This window comes from Acanthopagrus latus, chromosome 9, assembly GCF_904848185.1.
Source record: "Acanthopagrus latus isolate v.2019 chromosome 9, fAcaLat1.1, whole genome shotgun sequence".
Classification (NCBI taxonomy): Eukaryota; Metazoa; Chordata; class Actinopteri; order Spariformes; family Sparidae; genus Acanthopagrus; species Acanthopagrus latus.
This window is the reverse complement of record NC_051047.1, coordinates 19,130,045-19,149,748: the sequence shown is the minus strand read 5'-3', so window position 1 is coordinate 19,149,748 and position 19,704 is coordinate 19,130,045. Positions and strand designations below refer to the sequence as shown.

Below are 19,704 nucleotides of genomic sequence, written 5' to 3'. Positions count from 1 at the left end.
ATGCTGGCAGCACGATGCTTCTGTTGCTCCGGCACATTATATCGAACCTAATACTTCTTCTTGAGCACCATCAAAGCTTCACACACCGTTATATCGGGTCTAACGTATGATAAGACACAGGCAGGGAAGCAATGCCCAGTAGGTGGTATCATCAGAGCGTGAAAGTGACTCTGTGTGTTTAAGTGTAGGTGTGTGTATGCAGAGAAATCACTTTGGGATGCTGCAGAAACACATTTCATCTACTTAGACGCACACAAACACAGTACTCAGACACAACTTTTTTTGTGTGTCAAAGAAAGTATATATGTGTCTATCAATATACTTATATCCATCCTACTCTATGTCTATAGGATACAAAATCAATTTACACTTTAATCTAGGTGTAAAAAAGATGCGAGTGTTCATATGTTCGTGTGATCGCCCTCAATCCACCGGCGCAACTTTAACCTGCCGGGCTTCTTAACAAATCTGAGTGGTTTGTTAAAATGTAGCTCACGAATGCCGCGACTGCTGAGATAGCAGATTCAGACTAAGTTTAACATTGCCAGTTTGATGGCAGAGTTTGGCAAATTCAATTTATTAGATATTTTCTGGCCAGCCCTGAAGTTTTGTGTTTAGACGTTCTGTTTTTGTCCTCTCCTGTCTCGTTTCTGTCTGCTCCTTTATTTACTTTTGTAATAAATTTAAGTAAATGTTCATCTCTCTTTTCCCAGCAGGCGCGGTGATGGTGGAATGACCTTCTCCAATTCCACCGGACTGTCATTCCCGATCTGAAACAGTAATTTGAAATCTTATCTCTTCTCCAAATGCTTTAAATTGTACCTCTGTCTTACATTCTCCTCTGCATTTACTTCAGAGCTCCTATCTGTGGGATGGTAGAAAACCTATTCTAAGAATGTAAAACTGTACATCCACTTTGTTTTTATGTACATAACATTTAAAAACCAAGTGGTACTGGTTTACACTGACCCACAACATGCAGCAATCCCACAAATCCCCTATGAACACAATGAAAGTAACCATTAAACACATATCAACAATATAAAACATATTTACTGAGCGATGTTCCCTCGTACCATATTACAGCTTTTTTGTTTGTTTGAAACTGCGACAGGTTGAAGTGTTTCTTTGATATCTTTTCTCAGGATGGCAGCGGAAACCAAAGCACTATGATACACAGCGGTGTCAATGTTTTCCTTTCTAACATACTCTAGATGTGCAGCTGACAGGAGTAATATTCCGTATCACAGTATGGGAGAGAGCAGTGCTTCTGGGATCAACAGTGAGAATCTACAATGAGGAACCAGGAGGTCACCAATACTGACAAGCTGCTTCATTCACTTGTTTGGATCCTGTTTTTTGGTACTGACCCAAACCCTCAACATGGACAGGAGTTTGAACCCCACCTGAATAATAAAGCAGGTTATTTCTTAAACAGTTGAGATTACAGAAGTTTCTTGTTGCATGTGATTTACATGAAGAAATGTATGTATTTCAACCTTTTTTTCGTACCTGTTTACAATAATTTACAAAATTAAGTTAAAATACAGTATAAGGTGCACCTAAATGAAAAAGTTAGGCACACCAGTGCAATCAAAGTGAAAGATTTGTGTTTTGTTTTTTTTCTAAAAGGACCTGACAGTTTTTTTAAATCTACACTGTATTACAGTGAGCAACCAATCCAATTCCTGTTTATGTAAAAAAAAAAAATCTTGTCTGGACTGTGAATGACTGTTTTAGCATTTGAAATATCTGTTAGTGGATACATGGCTGCTCCCTAAGTGCTTAAACATGAGAGCACTGCCATCACACACAAAGACAAAGGAAAAAGTACGCTGTTCCTCCCTATAGCACTAATCAGCCTGTGAAAGGTCAAACATAATAAACAAAGACAGGACGAGGACGGAGAGAGGAGCAGGCACACTGAAAAAAATGATTTTTTGTCCCTGTAATTATTACTTCAATTATGTATATAATTCTACAAGCAAATAACATTTGAGTGCTTTTACTTTAAAATGTCGGTTTTCATGTGGTTTGTTATTTGGTGTTTGTTTGTAAGAATGTATCCTCAATTTTGCATATAAATTTTACTCTGTATTCCAAGTAATATTCACTAAACTACTCCATTAACTTTATTAGTTGAAATGTGCAAGTAAAATGTACTTGGGTGATATCAGTGAACCTGGCAACCTCCCTTGCACTCGGTGTGTGACGTCAGGCCGTTCGTTGCATGCTGTGCTGTTGAGTGCCTCTGCCCTCGCACATGTGGACACCTGAGACCGTGGATCAGCAGTGGGATTTTAGTCGACATGGGACCGCGGAGGTAAGTCTTGACAAAAGCTAACAAGCACACAAACGTTGTAACGTCCGTTTTATGTGTTATTTTTTGTGTAAGTCGGCGGCTCGTTTTTCGTCGTCGTCGTCTTCTGCTAATGTTAGCTAGCTAGCGCACTTGTCGTTTTTGACTGGAGGCTGTGCTTTTATCAAAGTTGGATATGTTGCTGGGTGGAATGGCTGGCTTGCATGGTGTGTCTGTGTATGTGTCGCCCCATAGTCTTCTGCAACTCCCGACCATGTTTGCAAAGTTTGGATGAAAACAAGTGCAAAACCGGATACCCACATTTGAGAGGAATATCGCGTCCGCGCGCGCGCGTGTGTGTGATGGTGTGTTTTTCCATCCACATGGGGACAAAATTCTGAAAAAAAAAACTTTGACCTCAATTGAGGAAGTACACGATAAGGCTACCCTGAAACTTGTAATGACTGAACCAGTAGTCTTAACTATCAGTCCTGTGGATTTGTCAGACATAGAATCCTCAGTACCACAGTCTTCAGATGCAAGCTCTGGCCACTCATCTGGATCACAGGACACAATCCTGCTTTCACCAGAAGATAAAAGTGGAACATCTTTCAGGTCTAAGCCATGGCCAAGTAAGTTTGAAATACCGCCCTTTTCTTATGATGTTGACCTTGTACTGGAAGCTGGAAACAAGGATTATGAAAAGGAAGGCACACTGTTGAACAACCCAAGAGTAACAAGTAGCATACTTGAGAAGCTATCAGAGACAATATTTAGCTTCACAGCATACCCAACTGGTGTCCAGATTTTAGCTGTTGCTGAAGCTTTGGTAGAAAAGTACCCGTGCCTCAAAGAGCCAGGGTCTTTTAATGGCTTATATGGCTGGCAACAGAGGATCAAGTATAAAATGGGCAATTACCGGGCAAAGTTAAGAGGCCGCCAGCTAGCCATTCCAGAACTGGAGGTTAACACACTGAAGAAACGATGCATCAATGAAGAGGGTTCACCAAAAGGCATCAAAAGGGCAAAGAAAGCTGAAGTGAATTACCTGCCACCACTGCCATTAGGAGAGACAGAGGAAACTTTAGAGAATGAGAGACTAGATCTGCTCAAGGAAATAAAGAAGAAGAACAACGGGAAGATAATCAATGAGAAAATGGAGAAGTCTTTCGCTCTCAGAAGAAAAGAGGTTGTCAATGACTGCCCCACAGTCCAAGACCTCATGGAACGATGGCCTGGTCTGTTCAGTCAAACTCAGGTAACTCCAGTTCTCTCTTACACTACGAGGTTTGTCTGATGGGGACCTGTTCATTCAATAATTAAGTGTACCAGGGGTCTGTTGAGTATGATATTTGTGTTTCTATATTTTGTGTTTATATCTTTCATTTCAGATCAAAGAAGAGTTCAAACGAATAACCACAGTTCATCTGGAGCAAACGTTTTTGTCCAAACTGGACAGGCACACCACCAAACTTGTGGAGATATTTAGGAAGAAAGGCGGGATTGCAGGAACAAAGATAAGACCGATGTTGGACTCACTAAGTGAGGTAAATGTTTTAATTAATGTAATTGCATTATCTAATGTTAATAAATGTATTGCTGATGTCTTATTTTGATAGTGTCTGTTCACCTCAAACTTTTCTCTGTATCTCATCACTGTTTGTGATTTCTCACAGAAATGTAGACAATCTTGTCCTCTCTCATATTATGTGCTCAAAAAAGCAGAGACATTTACATAATCTTCACTGTGAATCTCTGAGTGGTCTCTGGGTTTGATTCCTATTCCTATAGCTACAATCGAGCCCTTGATGGAGCACATTGTCTCAACAGATACCATTAAGAAACTTATTTTATGTTGCACACTTCTAATACACTTACCCACGTAGAATGCTGTTGCAAGCTTACATTCCCTATAGGTAACTGTTTGCATTTGTGTGTGCTGTATTGTTCTCTGAAATTAAATATTCTTATTTTTAACAGCAACATATCGAAGGCCGAAGAGACATCATCATCCGTTGCTTGGTTGAGTTCCTTGGAGAGTCTGTAGAGGAGCTGATCAAAGAATACGAGGTAAATTTTATGATTTTTGGATGATCAAAACCACAAGGATTATCTCACCATCCTCTACACTGAATTGTGTTTCACTGTGGTGTATTTATATTTCCATGCATTTCTTTACACTAACCTCAAACACTCCCCAATGGTATGTGTCTGCAGATGCAGAGACTGCAGATTCAGACAGACCTGCAGGTCTGTGTCTGCAGTCTCAGGGTCTGCAGACACACCTTCCTCAACAGTCTAGGCATTTTTAACTGTTCCATGTTATTCAACCTCCCTTTCACAAACTGTTTGAAATCTAGACTCAGCCATTGATTTCTAATTCTAGTTGTATATGTTTTCACAGGATGTCAGCCAAGAGGCAGTGAAGGAGGACTGCAGTCAACACTTGATGAAAGTCATCGTCATCTGTCAGAACCTGGAACAGGAAAGCCAAGACCTCAGCTATGTGTCTGTAGTCATAGAGGGGAAAGAGGTGTTGGAGGACTGCAGGAGTGTGGCAAATGCTTGTCTGCTCCTCATGGGTGTCATTTATGCAGTCAATCTGAGTTACCCACTGAAACTCAAATACACATTTGAGGTATTTCAGAAAATGCTTCTTGAGCTCGATGCTCTCAAAATGTCTTCAAAGGTCCAGGCTCTCCACAGGAAACTACTAGCATGAGTGTGTTGAATGCTGCAGTGTTTTGAATCCATGTGCCCATGCACAGGAAAGGTTTATAGTTCTTGTTCTTCTCACATTTCCTTCTGTGATCACAGCGATCCAGTGTTAGTAGACAGTTGATTCAGTTGCTGTTGTTGCAGTGATACCTCTTCTCTGTTCTGAGGTTTAAAAGAAAGGAATACCCTACATATGGGAAATTGCCAAGGTGTGCGTGCGTGTGCGTGTGTCATTTCTGAAAGTCATTTCTTCCCCGATTTTTAGAAATCTGTGAATATTTGGAAGAAAGTGTCATCAGCAGCAGGTCATGTTTTCTTTTAAGAGGATATTCACACTAATTCTCCATTGAGTGTGTGGGAGGATTCCTCACCTGCAATACAAAGGCTGTGTTTATTAGATTTTAAAGGATGTTCACTGTTTCTCAGCCCTATTGTGTGTGGACAGGAGTGTGCGTACGTGTGCATGTGTGCATGAGTGGGTGTCTGTCTGTAATGAGACAGAAGTGTGTGTGTGTGTTTTCAATCTTTGTTCATGTACACCAAAGGAAGGTTATGATGTTATGTAGACATACATATATGTCAGTGCAAATTGGAAAATAAAATGTCCATTTGAAAAATTGAAAATGTTTATTTATTCACTTCACAGAAATGGCAACAAATTTATTGTGGTAATGTGAAGTCATAAATTAAATTTAATTCAAGTAAATATTACTTAATCATTTCATAGAATTAAACAAAGAAAAGCTTAGTTAAATAAGAGTAAGAACCACCTGAAATATTTAACTGGATTTTGCAATTAAAATGCAATGGTAATTTAGTAAAATTTACTTCCAATAGGTGAGTTCTGCTTGTGAGATTTACTTGAGTATTTTTTGTAAAGAAAAGGTGTTTTTAGGAAGTAAATGCTACTTAGAATTATCCTGAGTAAAAATTACAAGGGATTTCCGTGTGGAAAAACTTGCCTAGCTTTTTTTAAGTAAATGTCACTCCAAATTTTTTTCAGTGCAGGAGGATAGGTGATGGAGCTGATGGAGAAAAAACTGCTGTGACAGATGAGAGTGCAACCGTCCCCGATGAAGGTCTGATAACAGCCTTATCTCTGAGCCATACCACTCACCTCCTGCTGTGTGTGTGTGTGTGTGTGTGTGTGTGTGTGTGTGTGTGTGTGTGTGTGTGTGTAGGCAAGAGAGAGAGAGAGAGAGAGAGAGAGAGAGAGAGAGAGAGAGGGAGAGGGGAGAGAGGGGGAGAGGGAGGGATAAAGGTAAGGGAAAACAGGAACACAGAGAGAGTGTGTGCAAGTCTATCGGTGTGCGCATTGCCATTGTATATACCAGCAAGCAAACGTGCATTAGCCTGACAGCAGGTATTTGTGTGTGTGTGTGTGTGTGTGTGTGTGTGTGTGTGTGTGTGTGTGTGTGTGTGTGTGTGTGTGTGTGTGTATGCATCCTGCCCATCAGTCCTCTCCTGTCCTCTTGAGCTGCCTCTCCTGGGGCCCGGTTCTTTCAGATAGGCCAGTCATATCAAGAAAGTCCACTGGGAGTGAAATGCCATCGATCGTGCACAGTCCGGCTGCTGCCAGCCCTCAATTAAGACCCCAGGATCTTCTATACTTCTATAAAGCTCGGCTTCTTTGACCCAACAGCCAATGACACACCAACTGTGTTTTTGTTGCAGAGGGATTCTCTGAAAGTGACGACAGGAACTGCTTCTGGAGACGCACACATGCTGTTTAAAAGCCACTGGATCCATTCATAGTCCCATTTATACAATTTATCTTTCTGATCATTTAATCTCTGTGTTAATTAAATTAAATTGCAGAAGAAAATCAATTGTGAAGTAATGAAGTCGCAAAGCATGACTGTTTTTTTTTATTCGATGTGTCAAAGGAGTTTCTTAAATGAAAATGTTCCAGTATATATTATAAAGCCAGCTCATGAAACCATGTTAACAGAACAAGTATTCGGTCAACATTTTATGTCCATATTGTTGACTTTGAAAAAACTGTTGTTTTGATGTAAACTGCTATTCAAAATTTGACATTAATTCAATGAAAATGTTTAAATAGTAACTTGGTAATTATAAATTGTCAGATACCACACTTTCAAATGGTCTTAAACCTTTTTTAGTACTTGTGTAATGTGCAATGTGCTGTCCTGTGCATTATTGTTTTCCTTCTTTCCTCCAGTGTTTTGTGCATGTATAAGATTTTTAAACTTAAAAAGGTCAAAGTCAGTCTTAAAGAGACAGGAACTGAAGCAGAACCTGTCAGACAGGGAGAATACAAAACAACTGGACAGTGTGAGAGAACAGATGTGTTTTTTGAGCATTAAAGCATGTAAACCTGATCTAGCAGTAACCCAAAATTAAATGATGAACCTGAAAATGACCTTAACATGTTTTCCTTTAAAGATCCAGTGCATCAAGCAGCGATGTTGCAAACTGTAACCTACTGAATAGCCCTCACCTCACCCTACCTTCCATTTTGTAGGAGAAGCAACAGTGGCTGCTAAAAAATGCAAAAAAAAAAAACAAAACAAAAAAAAAACATTAAAGTCCCTTTCCAGCTCCATCTGCAAAAATAAAAGGCTCAGGCTTCAGGTAACTAAGACACAACGGCAATTCTTAGTTTCAGGTGATCATACACTAATGAAAACTTAATTATAGATATGGGTCTTGGTATTTTGCATGCTGGCTCACTGTCACACTGAGATGGCTATCTGGGACACTAATGTAGAACAAAGCTATCGCTAACATTTGGTAACACCTGTGAATTTCATACTGTGACAGGTCAAAATGTCTGCTGTGAGAAAAGCACCGTTACTTGTGAAAGGTGAAGGGGCCATTTCTGTCATGTTTCCATATTCTGCTTCACTGTAGCCTACAAAACAGCAGATTTTTGCCGCAGCAAGCTTTCTGGTATTACTTCCAAACAAAGTCACCTGAATGCACCATGTCACATTTATAACTTGCAAAGTCTTGAAGGGGGCAAAAGTCAACAGATTTTTTCATAGAAGAGTAGTGATTTGTAAATGTGCTTCAGAGCTTGAGGACCGTCACCTTCGTCTCCCTCCTTTCCATTTCCTGTCTGAACATCTCAACCAGATGCTCGTTTTGTATGGAAAAGCAGACGTAGTGTGTAGAGTTCTGCAATTGTGTCTGTAATTGTTAAGGCTACATGTGATCATAAATGGTTCCTGCCACAACAGTGCACAATCAGAGTAACTGAAAAAGCAAAGAAGGGTTGCGCCAACTCAATATCCAAATTGTTTATTCTGGGTTTGCCGAGCAGTGGTCATCAACTACATTCAGCTCAGAGCCAGGTTTTTCGACAGACACTGTGGGGGGGATGGACTGAAAAAAAAAGAGTAATGCATCTAGGCCTAATTAGCCTTCCATAATTACATTTACATACAAAATTAATCATCTAATCTAATCTATATTGATAAAAATGCTTTCAGACCGCCAAGGAGGAAGTCAGTGCTCAATACAAAATCCATAGTTCAACTACCAGTGAATGAGTCCTTATCTCAACAAAAAAACTCCTATTCAGGACCCCAGGAGGCAAAAAAAAAAAAACACAGTTGGCCACCGGATATAAACCCAAGCGACGTCTCTTGTATCGAACAGAGTTTAACAGTGAGAAAAATCCCATTCACATTCTGAATAGAGAGTGTTGTTTGGTTGGCATGGTTCCAGGTGTATGACTCATTATATATATTTCTGAAAAGCCAGTGAAGTGAATGAATGGGAAATTTACCTCCTGAACCATGGCGGTTTAAAAAGTGGGCACTAAAAGACTATATGGTCTAAAGAAAAGCTTAGTGTTTCTCTAACACATCTGGAGTTACCGCCTGTTCAGTTCAGCCAGTGTGCTGCTGTTAGCTCCAGGAAATGAATAACCTAAGAACCAGGCCATTTGATGGCAGGTTCACTAAGCAGGCCAAGGGATGACGGAGTTTGAGAACAATCTGATCCTGTTGTACAGTGATCTTCTATCAGTCATGACCTTTTAGGTTCATGCTAGGGGTCGGCAAGCTGATTGATGATCTCAGGACAGACTGATCCTCTGCTACCTCCAGCCGGATGTGGCCTACGGGCTGCCAGTTTACGATCACTGTTCTAGAGTTTGTTCCAAGTAAAAAATCCCTGCTAACTACAGGCAAGGGAAATAATGGAGAGGTAAAAATAATTTCTGTATTTATAAGGGATGTCAGTTTTGGTTGATCTTGCTGTCGAAAGCCTGACACCCATTAATTGGTAACTAAGCAGTTAACTGAGAGAAAAGAAAAATGTGAAATACAAGGGGCACTTTTCTTTAAACCGATGCCACATTGGCTCGATGAGCTCTGGCGCACCATGTCAGCTTCTCTGCCAGGCTGTCTGACATGTACCGGACGGAGAGGCTCTGAGTGATGAGCACGTCTCGCTTAGCTGAACCTGTTTCAACACTGGGTTTGGAGAAAAGACCACACTGGACAGCATCTCCCGGTCAGCACTGATGAACTTGCAGGTAGATGTGACGTTAACTTTCGTTTGTGAGAGCTGTACAGCAGTCGCTTGTCAGAGCTAAAGCTGACTGACACTGATTGGCAGTGTACTTCCTCAGACCATCGCATCACACTTCCTTCCCAGCAGCAATGTCATCTCTGACTGTGAGCCATCCTCAGAGATGGCAGCACGGTGCTTGATCTTAATGTGGTACAGTATAGCGCAAGTACTATTACTACACTGAGGAGTAGCAACATAAATTTAAGTCACATTTGACTCTGATGGAAATGTTTCCACAGAGCTATAGACCAATATGGGTAAGAAAAAAGATATCAAAAATATCCTTTGTAGTAAACTGATAAATGGGTAATCTCTATCGCACTAATCAAAACCTGATAAATGCAATGGTAAGTCACTGAACAGTTTACAAAGTTGAATCTATTTAACCTAATTGTGGCTGTGAACCAAAACATCTTGTTCCAAGTAATCCAGGATTACACCTGTTTTATCAAACTTGGGGGGGGGGGGGGGGTACATAGGTACAAATGCACTCTGGAGTTGTTTTTCCAGCCAGGCTTCAACATGAGACGGCACACGACTCCCATGAAAATCCTGCTTTTCCTCTGCTGCACTACATCCTGAACATCAGGTAATTTATGTAAGCCTGCTAATGCCCACGTCTCACACAACTCACAACTCATAGGACAGGAGCTCTGGCCTTCACCTTCTTCCGCTCTATTTCATGTTTCTTTCATGAAAAATTAATAACCGTAAAAAGCAATATATTAAAACAATGATGAGGGAGGACTACCTGTTTCTCTTACCATAAATCCCCTGGCTTTAACATGAATCTTGTGTCCTGATTGTGCCTACAGTAGATATGATTAAGCTGGATTACACCTAAATCTGATATTAAAATGCATCGCCAGTAAACGCATCAAATTTCTCTTCTGCTTTCCAAAAAGCCAAAAAAAAAAAATAATAGACATTAAACACCTTGATTTTGGGAAAATGCTTTACTCTCAGACATACTAGAAATACGAGGTAAACAATGACTTACTATCAGATGTGTTTGAATGATGTTTTAAAAAATTCTGCGCCAAATAAAACACAGTAAAAGATGATTGTCAAGTCAACACGTCGCCTGAATTTCAAGCCACATGTTCTCCACTTCCATCTCTCCTTCACTACAATACGGTCAAAAGGAAGACTGAAGCTACAAAAGGATGAATGGACTTTCCTCTCTGAAGCCACCTCTTATGAAGTGACGTGAAAAATATATAGTATAGACTGATAAACAACACAGTGATATCCAGGAATATCAGGTCTGGGCGTTGTGCCAGTGTTAGCTCCACCACAGACATTTTCATTCACCTGATGTGCCCCAGTCAACTCAAGCTTGTGGTGTCGAAGGGTTGATACTCTCACAAGTCAAGACAGCTCTAACTAAATCTATAGTAAATTTGTGTATATTGAAAACCTCAACGCACACACAATCACAAATTACTTGCAATACCACTTTTCACAAAATGTACACAACTTCATGCTTATATTTACATAAAAATGTGTGTGTGTGTGTGTTTGTTGAAGTACAAAAAAAAACTCCAACAAGGTCAGTCTTCAACTTAGCAGTAACTGGGTCAACTACTTTTGTAACTAAAAAATGTTGTTAATTGTTGTGAAAGAGCTGAGGTAGAGTAAGAACAGTGTTTGTAAGGAGGGAGCAGCTGGGTTACCTAAGCGAGAACATTTTATGTGTGTTAAGCACACGCACGCACACACACACACACACACACACACACACACACACACAGGTTGCCTTGCTTCACATTCACACTGTTAATCTAGGCCTATGGTTTGAGGCACAAAGTGTTACTTTCAAGTGCACCGTGACTAAAGTTAGTGGACAGACAGCGCTGCCTGTGGCACAAATACAGAAATACCCTCTATCTGCATGTGTGTGTGTGCGTGTTTGTATATGTGTGTGTGAAATGCTCTAAGCCTCATTGACTAAAGCCCACTTGCAGTCTAAAACCATTAGCATATTTCCACAGGATTGTACTCAACGTTTTCTAGGGACCTTTAATGCACCAGGCAACACACTACACCGTGATACCAAATGGGACCAAACACACCTTACACATTGGCCTATACATACATTCTACAAGAACTGAACAACGCACAGAGACTCAAAATATAACCTCAGATGATAACACAAACGCATACAATATAGATGAAGTGACTGGTTTATTGAACAAGGCTGATCAGGTGCACATGTGAGTACATCTGGAATTAAATTATTCTAAATCAAGTCTCTTGTACATTAAATACATAACAATGTGTTGCTTCAGCTAATATTGCATGTTAGATTCTAGATAAAATTAAACAATCAAATTGAACAGGTCAACATTTTGGGATTAAAATTTGAATCCCGATTTTTGTTTAGAGTTAGATGAAAAGTGTGAAACTACTCCGATATCTATCTGTGAATATGAAGTATTAGCTGCATGAATTAGGTCTTCTAGCTAACTGCATAGTGATCAACTTACAGGGCAACTTGCTGGCTGACAAAACCAGATGCCTGTTCATCTGCACACGTAGGATACGAACCCTGGACGCAGCCTCGGTACATGGGGAGCATGCTCTACCTACTGGGGCCACAGCACCCTAATGTATTATATACAATACATTATGATATTTTCTCCTGAATTTCAATTCTCTCTCATTGGTGACACCTTGAAATCCCCAAACTGTTCACACATCCCCGGTTTGAGAACCGCCTCTGCAGCCCACATGTATATTATGAGCCGTCTCCCGTTTCTCACAACAGACAAATGTGCTAACACTGGGAAAGATGCCAAAGGGCGTTTGGAGAGAGATGTTTAAAGCTCCTGCCTCACATACTAATGAGAATCCATTACTGTCTCATTCAAACACACACACACATCAACACATTCTCATTCAGTGCACAAGCATCTGGCTACAGACACCCCCCTTGTCCCCTATGCCTCAGTGCCTGCCAATTACAAAAGAAGTAATCAATTCCACCACGGCCCCGTCCAGGGAAATCGACTTCAATGACACCAGCTACATGGCCGCTGTCTCTGTACCTGACAGCCACTTACACACAGGCAGGGACCCAGCCAGCCGGCTCTCTGCTGCTCTCCACTGCAAGGCCATGCAAGGCATAACACAGCTCGCTTCCCAATAGGCAGCGCTTCACTCAGTATCGTAGATACACTGATGTCAACTCAGCGAGTATTAATGTTTACCGTTAGAGCAAGTTTGCTTTTATCAAATTAACTTTTCAGTAGGAAGATTAAGCTTAAGTTGATATGGTTATCATTACCTTTTTTTTTTTTTTTTTTTTTTGAGAACATCCGATACATTGGGTCCGATTTTCGGGCAGATTTCGATACATTAGGTAGTAAAATAATTCTGATATTGGTCAGCCTATACAAATGCATTGAACACTTATATTCTACAATTATCAATAAACGTTACTGTGCAAAATGACCAGTGCTCACTGAAAAGGTTAACGTCTCCTGAAAGCTGATGTTTATAAATTTTCCAAGAACATTTTTGTGCTTTGTGGATACGATACAGCTATCACGGACCAATATATAATTCAGGTTTTACCTTTTTTAATCAGGTAGTAATAATGAATTATCATAAAAAATGGGTGCTATAAATGTTTGTAATCACCAATTTGAAGGTCAGATTTGACATTATTTCACGTTCTAATGCAGCAAAGCAACATTTGTAGAAATTGAGTATGTAGAAGAGGTCAAACTCTCAGTAATACAAATATGGCAAAAATAAACAAGTGATGTGCACAAGATCTGTATCATTCTGTAAGCATTCAGTCACGCAGTCAGTCAACTAATGTGAGGAAATATCTATTATACATGCATCACTTTATTTTCAGGCAGGGATCAGCGAAGCCTTGTCAAGTTGACTACTACCTGATCTAACAATAAATAGCTTACATTAAATATCTTTCATAGATTTCAAACACTACCCCATCTGGCTATCATGCAATTCAAACAGTTTTTAACCACATTACTTTTCTGATTTTTAACAGCTAAGACAGGCTATATCCATTACCTGTTGCAGTGATTTTATGTCAGTCTTTTTCCTTTGCTGTTCCTGAAATGACCCATGAAACATAACATAGCTTGCTAGAATACCTCCTGTCAGGATATACACAGCAGTGAGTGTGCGGGAGTTTGCCAGTGGCTTAAAGTAGCACTCAAAAAAATTCTCTATTGAGAATGACGGCTGGCTGGCTTCCATACAAATGTGCTAGCACGATGAATCCTACAACATCTAGAATGTATAGCTTAAATAGCTGAGGGTAGATGGCTACAAGTTGCAAGTGAAGTTATAAGTGGCTTCAAGCTCTCAGGCAATCTGTGGCCTTTCATAAAGCTGCGTCTCTGTGTATGTGTGATGCTCTGAGGATGTTATCTGCATACTCCACATACAGTTCTGTCCTGATGTAGCTACACACTAATAACTTGTTAATTTCTGGTCGCAGTTTGTTTCCAGTGTGAGGAATAGCTTGTTTTGTCTTTTGTTTTAACACTGTGCACAATATTGAAGCTGTTTTTCATATAATGATGGTGCCTGAAATGGAAAAACTCTTCTTTCACTTTTTCGGTGTGTATTTAAAATAATCGCGATTGGCTCTCGCCTGCTTGCCGATTGCATTGCATCAAGAAGAAATCTGCATGAGGTTGGGCTTTTCTCAACTTACCCTGTCGTGCTGCTAGGTGCCTTTTTACTATGTAGCTCGGTGGGAGGCGCTTGGGTGCAATGGCAGGCTGCTTTTAAAATGAACAGCAACCTATCGCTCTCCCAGCTTTTGAGTCTGTATGTATGAAAGGCTTGTCATGGAAAAAGTGTCAAATATGTGGTCACTGTATGCTCATCCCCCTGAGGCAAACATCTTCTGACAAGCTCTACAAGCTGGTGAAGAATCAAGGCCATTTGTATCAGAAAAAAATAACTTATGAGGCTCTTAAGTCACAAGACTATGTTGGAATTTATGGTGCTCTGAAGGTCAGCGAAATCAATTTCTCAACATGGGAGTTACAGAGAACACTGTAAGCTTTAGTCAATGGAGTAATAAATCTCTGCGCTGATATCATTTGTCTCCTCCCATCTCCATCACCTCCTCTGCACCTCCATTTTCCCTCCACCTCATCTTTCTTTTTCCCTCTTTTATTGTCCTGCATTTGCCCATTTGTCATGCTCTCCTCCACCATTCTGCCTCCTTTCATGCCTGCCCCTTCTCCCCCCTCCTCTCTCACAGGTTGCTCGACTTATCTCTCCTGGACTTCTCCTCGTAGCCTTTTCCCTTGTATCGTCCTCTTCACGCCTGACATTGCAAACCGAGCATGGAAGCACAGTGTGTGTCTGTACGAGTGTATACCTGCAAGTGTGCAATTATGTGTGTGCGCCTGGAAAAAGACTGTAAAAACAAGCCTGAGGGACATACTGCTGCAGCTCTGCCCTTTATCTTCACACGCTGGCATATGAAAACAACTACACACACATGTACCTGTGTGTATGTGGTTGTGTTTGTGCGAGTGTTCTCACACATGTTTGCAATGTTACCTTTGGCCTCTTTGTCCTCTTCACAGATCCGTCTGATGGCTTCCAGACCCTCCTGCTCATCCCTCCCACCTGAAGGACGACACACACACAGATAAAAACAATGGGGCCCTCAGAGTCTTTTAATAAAATAACACTCATTCAGCTTCGTGTCTTGTGTTCTTTCATCTTGTAGAGAACATATTACCAAGAGGATCTTCAAATGAAAGGAGTGCTTGATGCAACCATTTAGCCCTTGAGGAAGATCTGCAACCCCTCTTTTCAAAGACTGCACAGTACTTTAAAAAATACAATTAATTATACCATCAAATATGCATAAGATGTCAAATAAAAAAGGAAGCCTGACGGCTAAATGACACTTTGATTCAAGCAAGGAACATTTCATCCAAAAATGTGTGCTTGTGCATCTTCTTCAGATTTCAGCTTGTAAAAGCGTGTAAATAACTTATTTTCAAATCAATCTGGGCTATCAGTGTTTCAGGAGATATGGATTACGGCAGACAAGCCGTTTGGTTGTTTTCAGTTGTTTAGCAGAATACAGAAAGGCTGTTTTGCTTTGAAGCTCCAGAAATGATTTGTGGACGAAACGTTGCCTGAATTTGCACTGGCATAATGACGAGCGGGTGATGACTGAATTTTCATATCTATAATGTATGTGTTAAATCTTTTCTACCTATTTTTGTCGCTATACCAAAGTCAATAACACTTTATCATTAATTTAGTAGCAGTTAACTATGTACTTATTAACAGCTGACATTGCTTTTTCCAGCTACTGGAGCTGAAGGACAATGGCTCATTCAGGTTCATTTCGTCTGTTATTAATCCTCCAAGACCAGTTTGTTGGGGCATCTCACTCGCCTGTATTTATTTATTTTTTCCGACCCTGTTCTTGCAGTCGGTCTCAAGTGCCATCTGTCATTTGATTCAGGAGAAGCTTACATTTCAATCTGGCTCATTTAAAGTCACACATAGACATTTACTTCATCTGAAAATGGATGAACTTACCCGATTTGTTTTAAGGCCAATCAAAATATAATGTTTGACTGTGAACTCAGATAGAACCCCTGAAAGTTCAATGTTTCAGAAATATTTACTTGGATGTTTTGGACTTCCATGTGAACCTTTGTCTTCATCTAACCTTTCCTAAGCAAGCTACATATTGCCCTCAGTGTTTTTCAGTGAAAAAAATGATGTAATCATATATTTCATCCACTGATGATTACAAAGATTACAGAGTTAATCAAATCATACAGAGGGCCTTGAAGCAAAAACTACTTTTTACGGTTATCCATCACACATACAATAAAGAAGCTTGGCCACAACCATTTAACAGTAGCCCAAAGGAAGAAACTGCTTGGATTTCACTGACAAATCAGAACCTAATGGCGTAGCTGCTTTCAGAACAAAGTCTCTAAATGCCCAAACAAGATGTGTAATATCATCACTTGGGGAAAAAAAAACACAACTTAAAACTCTAAAAGACTATTTAAGGCATATGAATAGGATTAGTGGTTAAAAGGTTACAAGAAGGATTTGTACTGTTAGGAAAGAAAAAAAAAGTGCACAAACTTTACAACTGGTAACTTATGTGTATTGTTAAATTGACAGGTTAAACGATAGGCCAGTTTTCCAGACACAACAAAAACATTTTGTTATTTTAACATTAGATACAGTGCATTAGGCTTTTTAAAATGCTTTTAACATGCTCAGATACCCACTGAAAGATACAGACATTGCGTCTATAACTCTAGGACAGACTTTGCTTACAGAGCTTGTCTGCATACAAATGAAGCCTGCTCCTATGAAGGAGAGAAGAAAAATATTTGGTAACAGGATGTGCGAAAGACAAATCGAGGAGAAAGAGAAAGAGAGCTGGTGTCTAATTTACTGAACCTCATTTTCAAAAGCGCCATTCAGAGGGCGCAGATAAACACGGACAGACTCGCACTGACTACAAATCAGTTCAGACCATTAGTCGATTAGTCAGAGGACTTGTCAATCCATAAACCACTGAATGATAAAACATTAAAACATTTACTGGTTCCTAGCTGTCGAATGTGCTACACGTTGTACACACACAAACGCTTTTTTTATCCAAACTCATGCGGCCTGCAGTACATGCACACTCTCATTTTGTCTCTGCACATACACAAACAGACACACTAATCTTGGATTATCACGCAGGCCTTTTTCAAGGGCACAGCATCATTTACCCTGATGCACTTTGGGTCAGGTTGGGCTGAAGGATGTGGCTCTTCTGGGTGATGTGGCAAGGGGGTCACACAAACAAACCCACACACAGGACAAGCAGACAGCGATCGCACACTCAATATTGTTTTTTTACACAATAAAAGAGGCACCTCTGCTTATAGACCAACAGCCACTGTGAAAACTGCATATCAGAATTTCACAATTAAAATAGCCACTTATTAAAAATATGCCCCTAGGTATTAATTTGCCTACTAAATATTTTGGGCTGTAAAATGTAACCTAATTAATTCACTTAAATAATCTTGCTGCAGCTGAACAAATTGATAAACTGAGCCTGACACAGAGCAAGAAAGTCCTACTCTAAAAGTTAAACCTTGCATTTGTAATAAGTTCAATATTAATCTCATGCATGTGTGAGATCTTAATCTTAAGTATTATTCATACAATTTCTCCTGTTTTTTACTTGCAAATGCAACAGATTTTAAGCAGAGTTATTTGTTTTGGCTACTTCTTGACAGCAGTTTATCAACCTCTCGAGAGGTTTTGGTTGTCATCTTGGTAAATGCATGATGGTCCAAAATCTGGCAACTTCACTGTGACAACAGGACTTTGAGATATGGTTCATCCAATCACTGCTCTTGGCTGTTGCTGGCAAAGAAAAAGCTCCAGCATGTAACTCTCACCGATAAAAGTGCAAACCGATATTCAGCTTTAAAGATTAAGTCTTAATGCTCACCTAGCTTAAACATGTCCCAACTTGTGCCAAAATGCTTAACTTTGCTTAACATATGGACTAAAAGGATTGCTAACATTTTTTGGCAGGCCAAAAACAAATCAAGAGTCATTGTAGTTGCCAGTTTGGCACGTTTTAAAGAGATCCAAAAGGGAAATAAAAAAAGTTAAAGCCCTTTTATTTAAAAAGCAAACTGCAGCATTTTGAGGCACTTATTTTATAATTGTCAGGTCAGTTGTGATGTCATGGTGAATTCCTAATCATGTTAATCCTATTGATTTTTCTGGTAAAGCATCACATCATCAACATAGTGGCACATAATAAACTAGAATTACCACTTTGTGGTTGTATGCCTTTACGCACCAGTTAAGTTGTAGTTTACAATCATGTCTGTCCGGACTGATATCATACATGTAGTGAAGACAAAGAAGGACTTAAAAATACATATATAAGGGCTAGTTTTTGGTGCAACAATGTTTTTTGTTAGGTCACAGTGAATCTGACCTATGACGATCAAGACTGAATCAATTCATCCTTAAGTCCAATTGAACATTTGGAATTCCCTCAAGGTGCTCCTGGGATATCATGTTTAGAAGAATGGGATGGATGGTGGGTCAAGCCCAGAAACATAATGCCTTTAGCCGTGACTATGGCCGACACAAAGGCATACAAACACAGTGGTGGGGCTGGTAGAGGCTGATAGAAATAGTAGCTTTTCAAAGATGACAGACGGAAATCAAAGTTTATGTTACAGAAGCCAGATCACATAAAGAAAAGCCTAACAACCTGACTGAACAGCAACTTAGAGGTCCCACAATCTTGCTTTATTGCTTTTCAATCAGATCTGATTGACAAAGGGTTTGAGGTTTGTTTTGCCCAGAGAAAGATTCATGAAAAAACTAGCTGATTTAAGGTAAAATGGATTGCTCCTGTTCCTGCACGTATATTCCTGATGTCACAATCAGAGTAATTGTTTGTCAGGCTCTTGGAATCATGCTTTGATAATCAATAAGTGTATCAGTGGGATGTGCAGATAATCATTGTACAACTTGAGACTGATGGCTCGTCAGCTCAGATTTGGTAGATGAATTATTTTCTCGGAATTTAGCACAAGCAGATAGAAAATGATAATAAGATACCATTACTGTGCTATTTGTCCTTTCTTGGTGTTGGACAATGTAAGAGGACGGCGGTTTCTTAACACTCACAAGACCTGGCTTATTTGTGTAAAAGGATGTGTACATTACCAAGGTAAATCTGATTAATCTGCACTTCATAGGATAGGAGAGACTAATACATCTCATGTTACAGATTTTGCCTACAGAGAATTGTTCTTCCTCTATAGCAAATGCAATAATATAGCTTTTCAGAGGATAATATATAATTTCCTGTGTGAGTCCAATTTATCTACCCCACATATCATATAATGTGTTACATAAACGCAGTGCCAACCTCCTACATTTCATGGTTTTATGAAGTGTAGGAGGTTGGCACTGACGACAGGAAATGTGCACATGCTGATTTCTTTAAGATATCTGAATTACAAAGTGTTCTTGTCTGGAAAACGAAAATGTTTTGTCCAATTAGCAGAACGGAAACATGAAGACTTACTTTGATATTTAGCTGACTGACTCTT

The 19,704-nt window shown here is 39.8% G+C and overlaps 2 protein-coding genes across 7 annotated transcripts in view; one reads left to right on the top strand and one right to left on the bottom strand.

The window, feature by feature from the left end:
• The window catches only part of LOC119025862 (dehydrogenase/reductase SDR family member on chromosome X-like), a 38,704-nt gene that overhangs the window by 10,510 nt on the left and 8,490 nt on the right, over nt 1-19,704 (bottom strand). For all 3 annotated transcript variants that reach the window (XM_037109872.1, XM_037109870.1, XM_037109871.1), the window contains one exon: nt 15,128-15,196. In XM_037109872.1, the coding sequence (XP_036965767.1) occupies nt 15,128-15,196 (69 nt within the window). The remainder of the gene's footprint in view (nt 1-15,127; nt 15,197-19,704) is intronic.
• Nucleotides 1,930-6,016, top strand: LOC119025861. Of its 4 annotated transcripts, XM_037109866.1 has the most exons (5): nt 1,930-2,323; nt 2,555-3,557; nt 3,691-3,846; nt 4,280-4,369; nt 4,704-6,016. In XM_037109866.1, exons 2-5 carry the CDS (start codon nt 2,760-2,762, stop codon nt 5,019-5,021), a joined length of 1,362 nt encoding a protein of 453 aa, XP_036965761.1. In that variant the 5' UTR covers nt 1,930-2,323; nt 2,555-2,759; the 3' UTR covers nt 5,022-6,016. The 4 variants fall into 4 exon arrangements, with proteins under 4 accessions (XP_036965761.1, XP_036965763.1, XP_036965762.1 ...); XM_037109868.1 differs by lacking the exon at nt 2,555-3,557 and having other exon boundaries at nt 1,932-2,323; XM_037109867.1 differs by lacking the exons at nt 1,930-2,323; nt 4,280-4,369 and having other exon boundaries at nt 2,340-3,557.

Bases quoted from the DNA above. Each gene is read 5' to 3' on its own strand.
- LOC119025861 (XM_037109866.1), top strand. From the start codon at position 2,760: ATGACTGAACCAGTAGTCTTAACTATCAGTCCTGTGGATTTGTCAGAC. The intron at 3,558-3,690 runs GTAACTCCAGTT...CTTTCATTTCAG, and splicing joins GTCTGTTCAGTCAAACTCAG to ATCAAAGAAGAGTTCAAACG. The intron at 4,370-4,703 runs GTAAATTTTATG...ATGTTTTCACAG, and splicing joins AGCTGATCAAAGAATACGAG to GATGTCAGCCAAGAGGCAGT.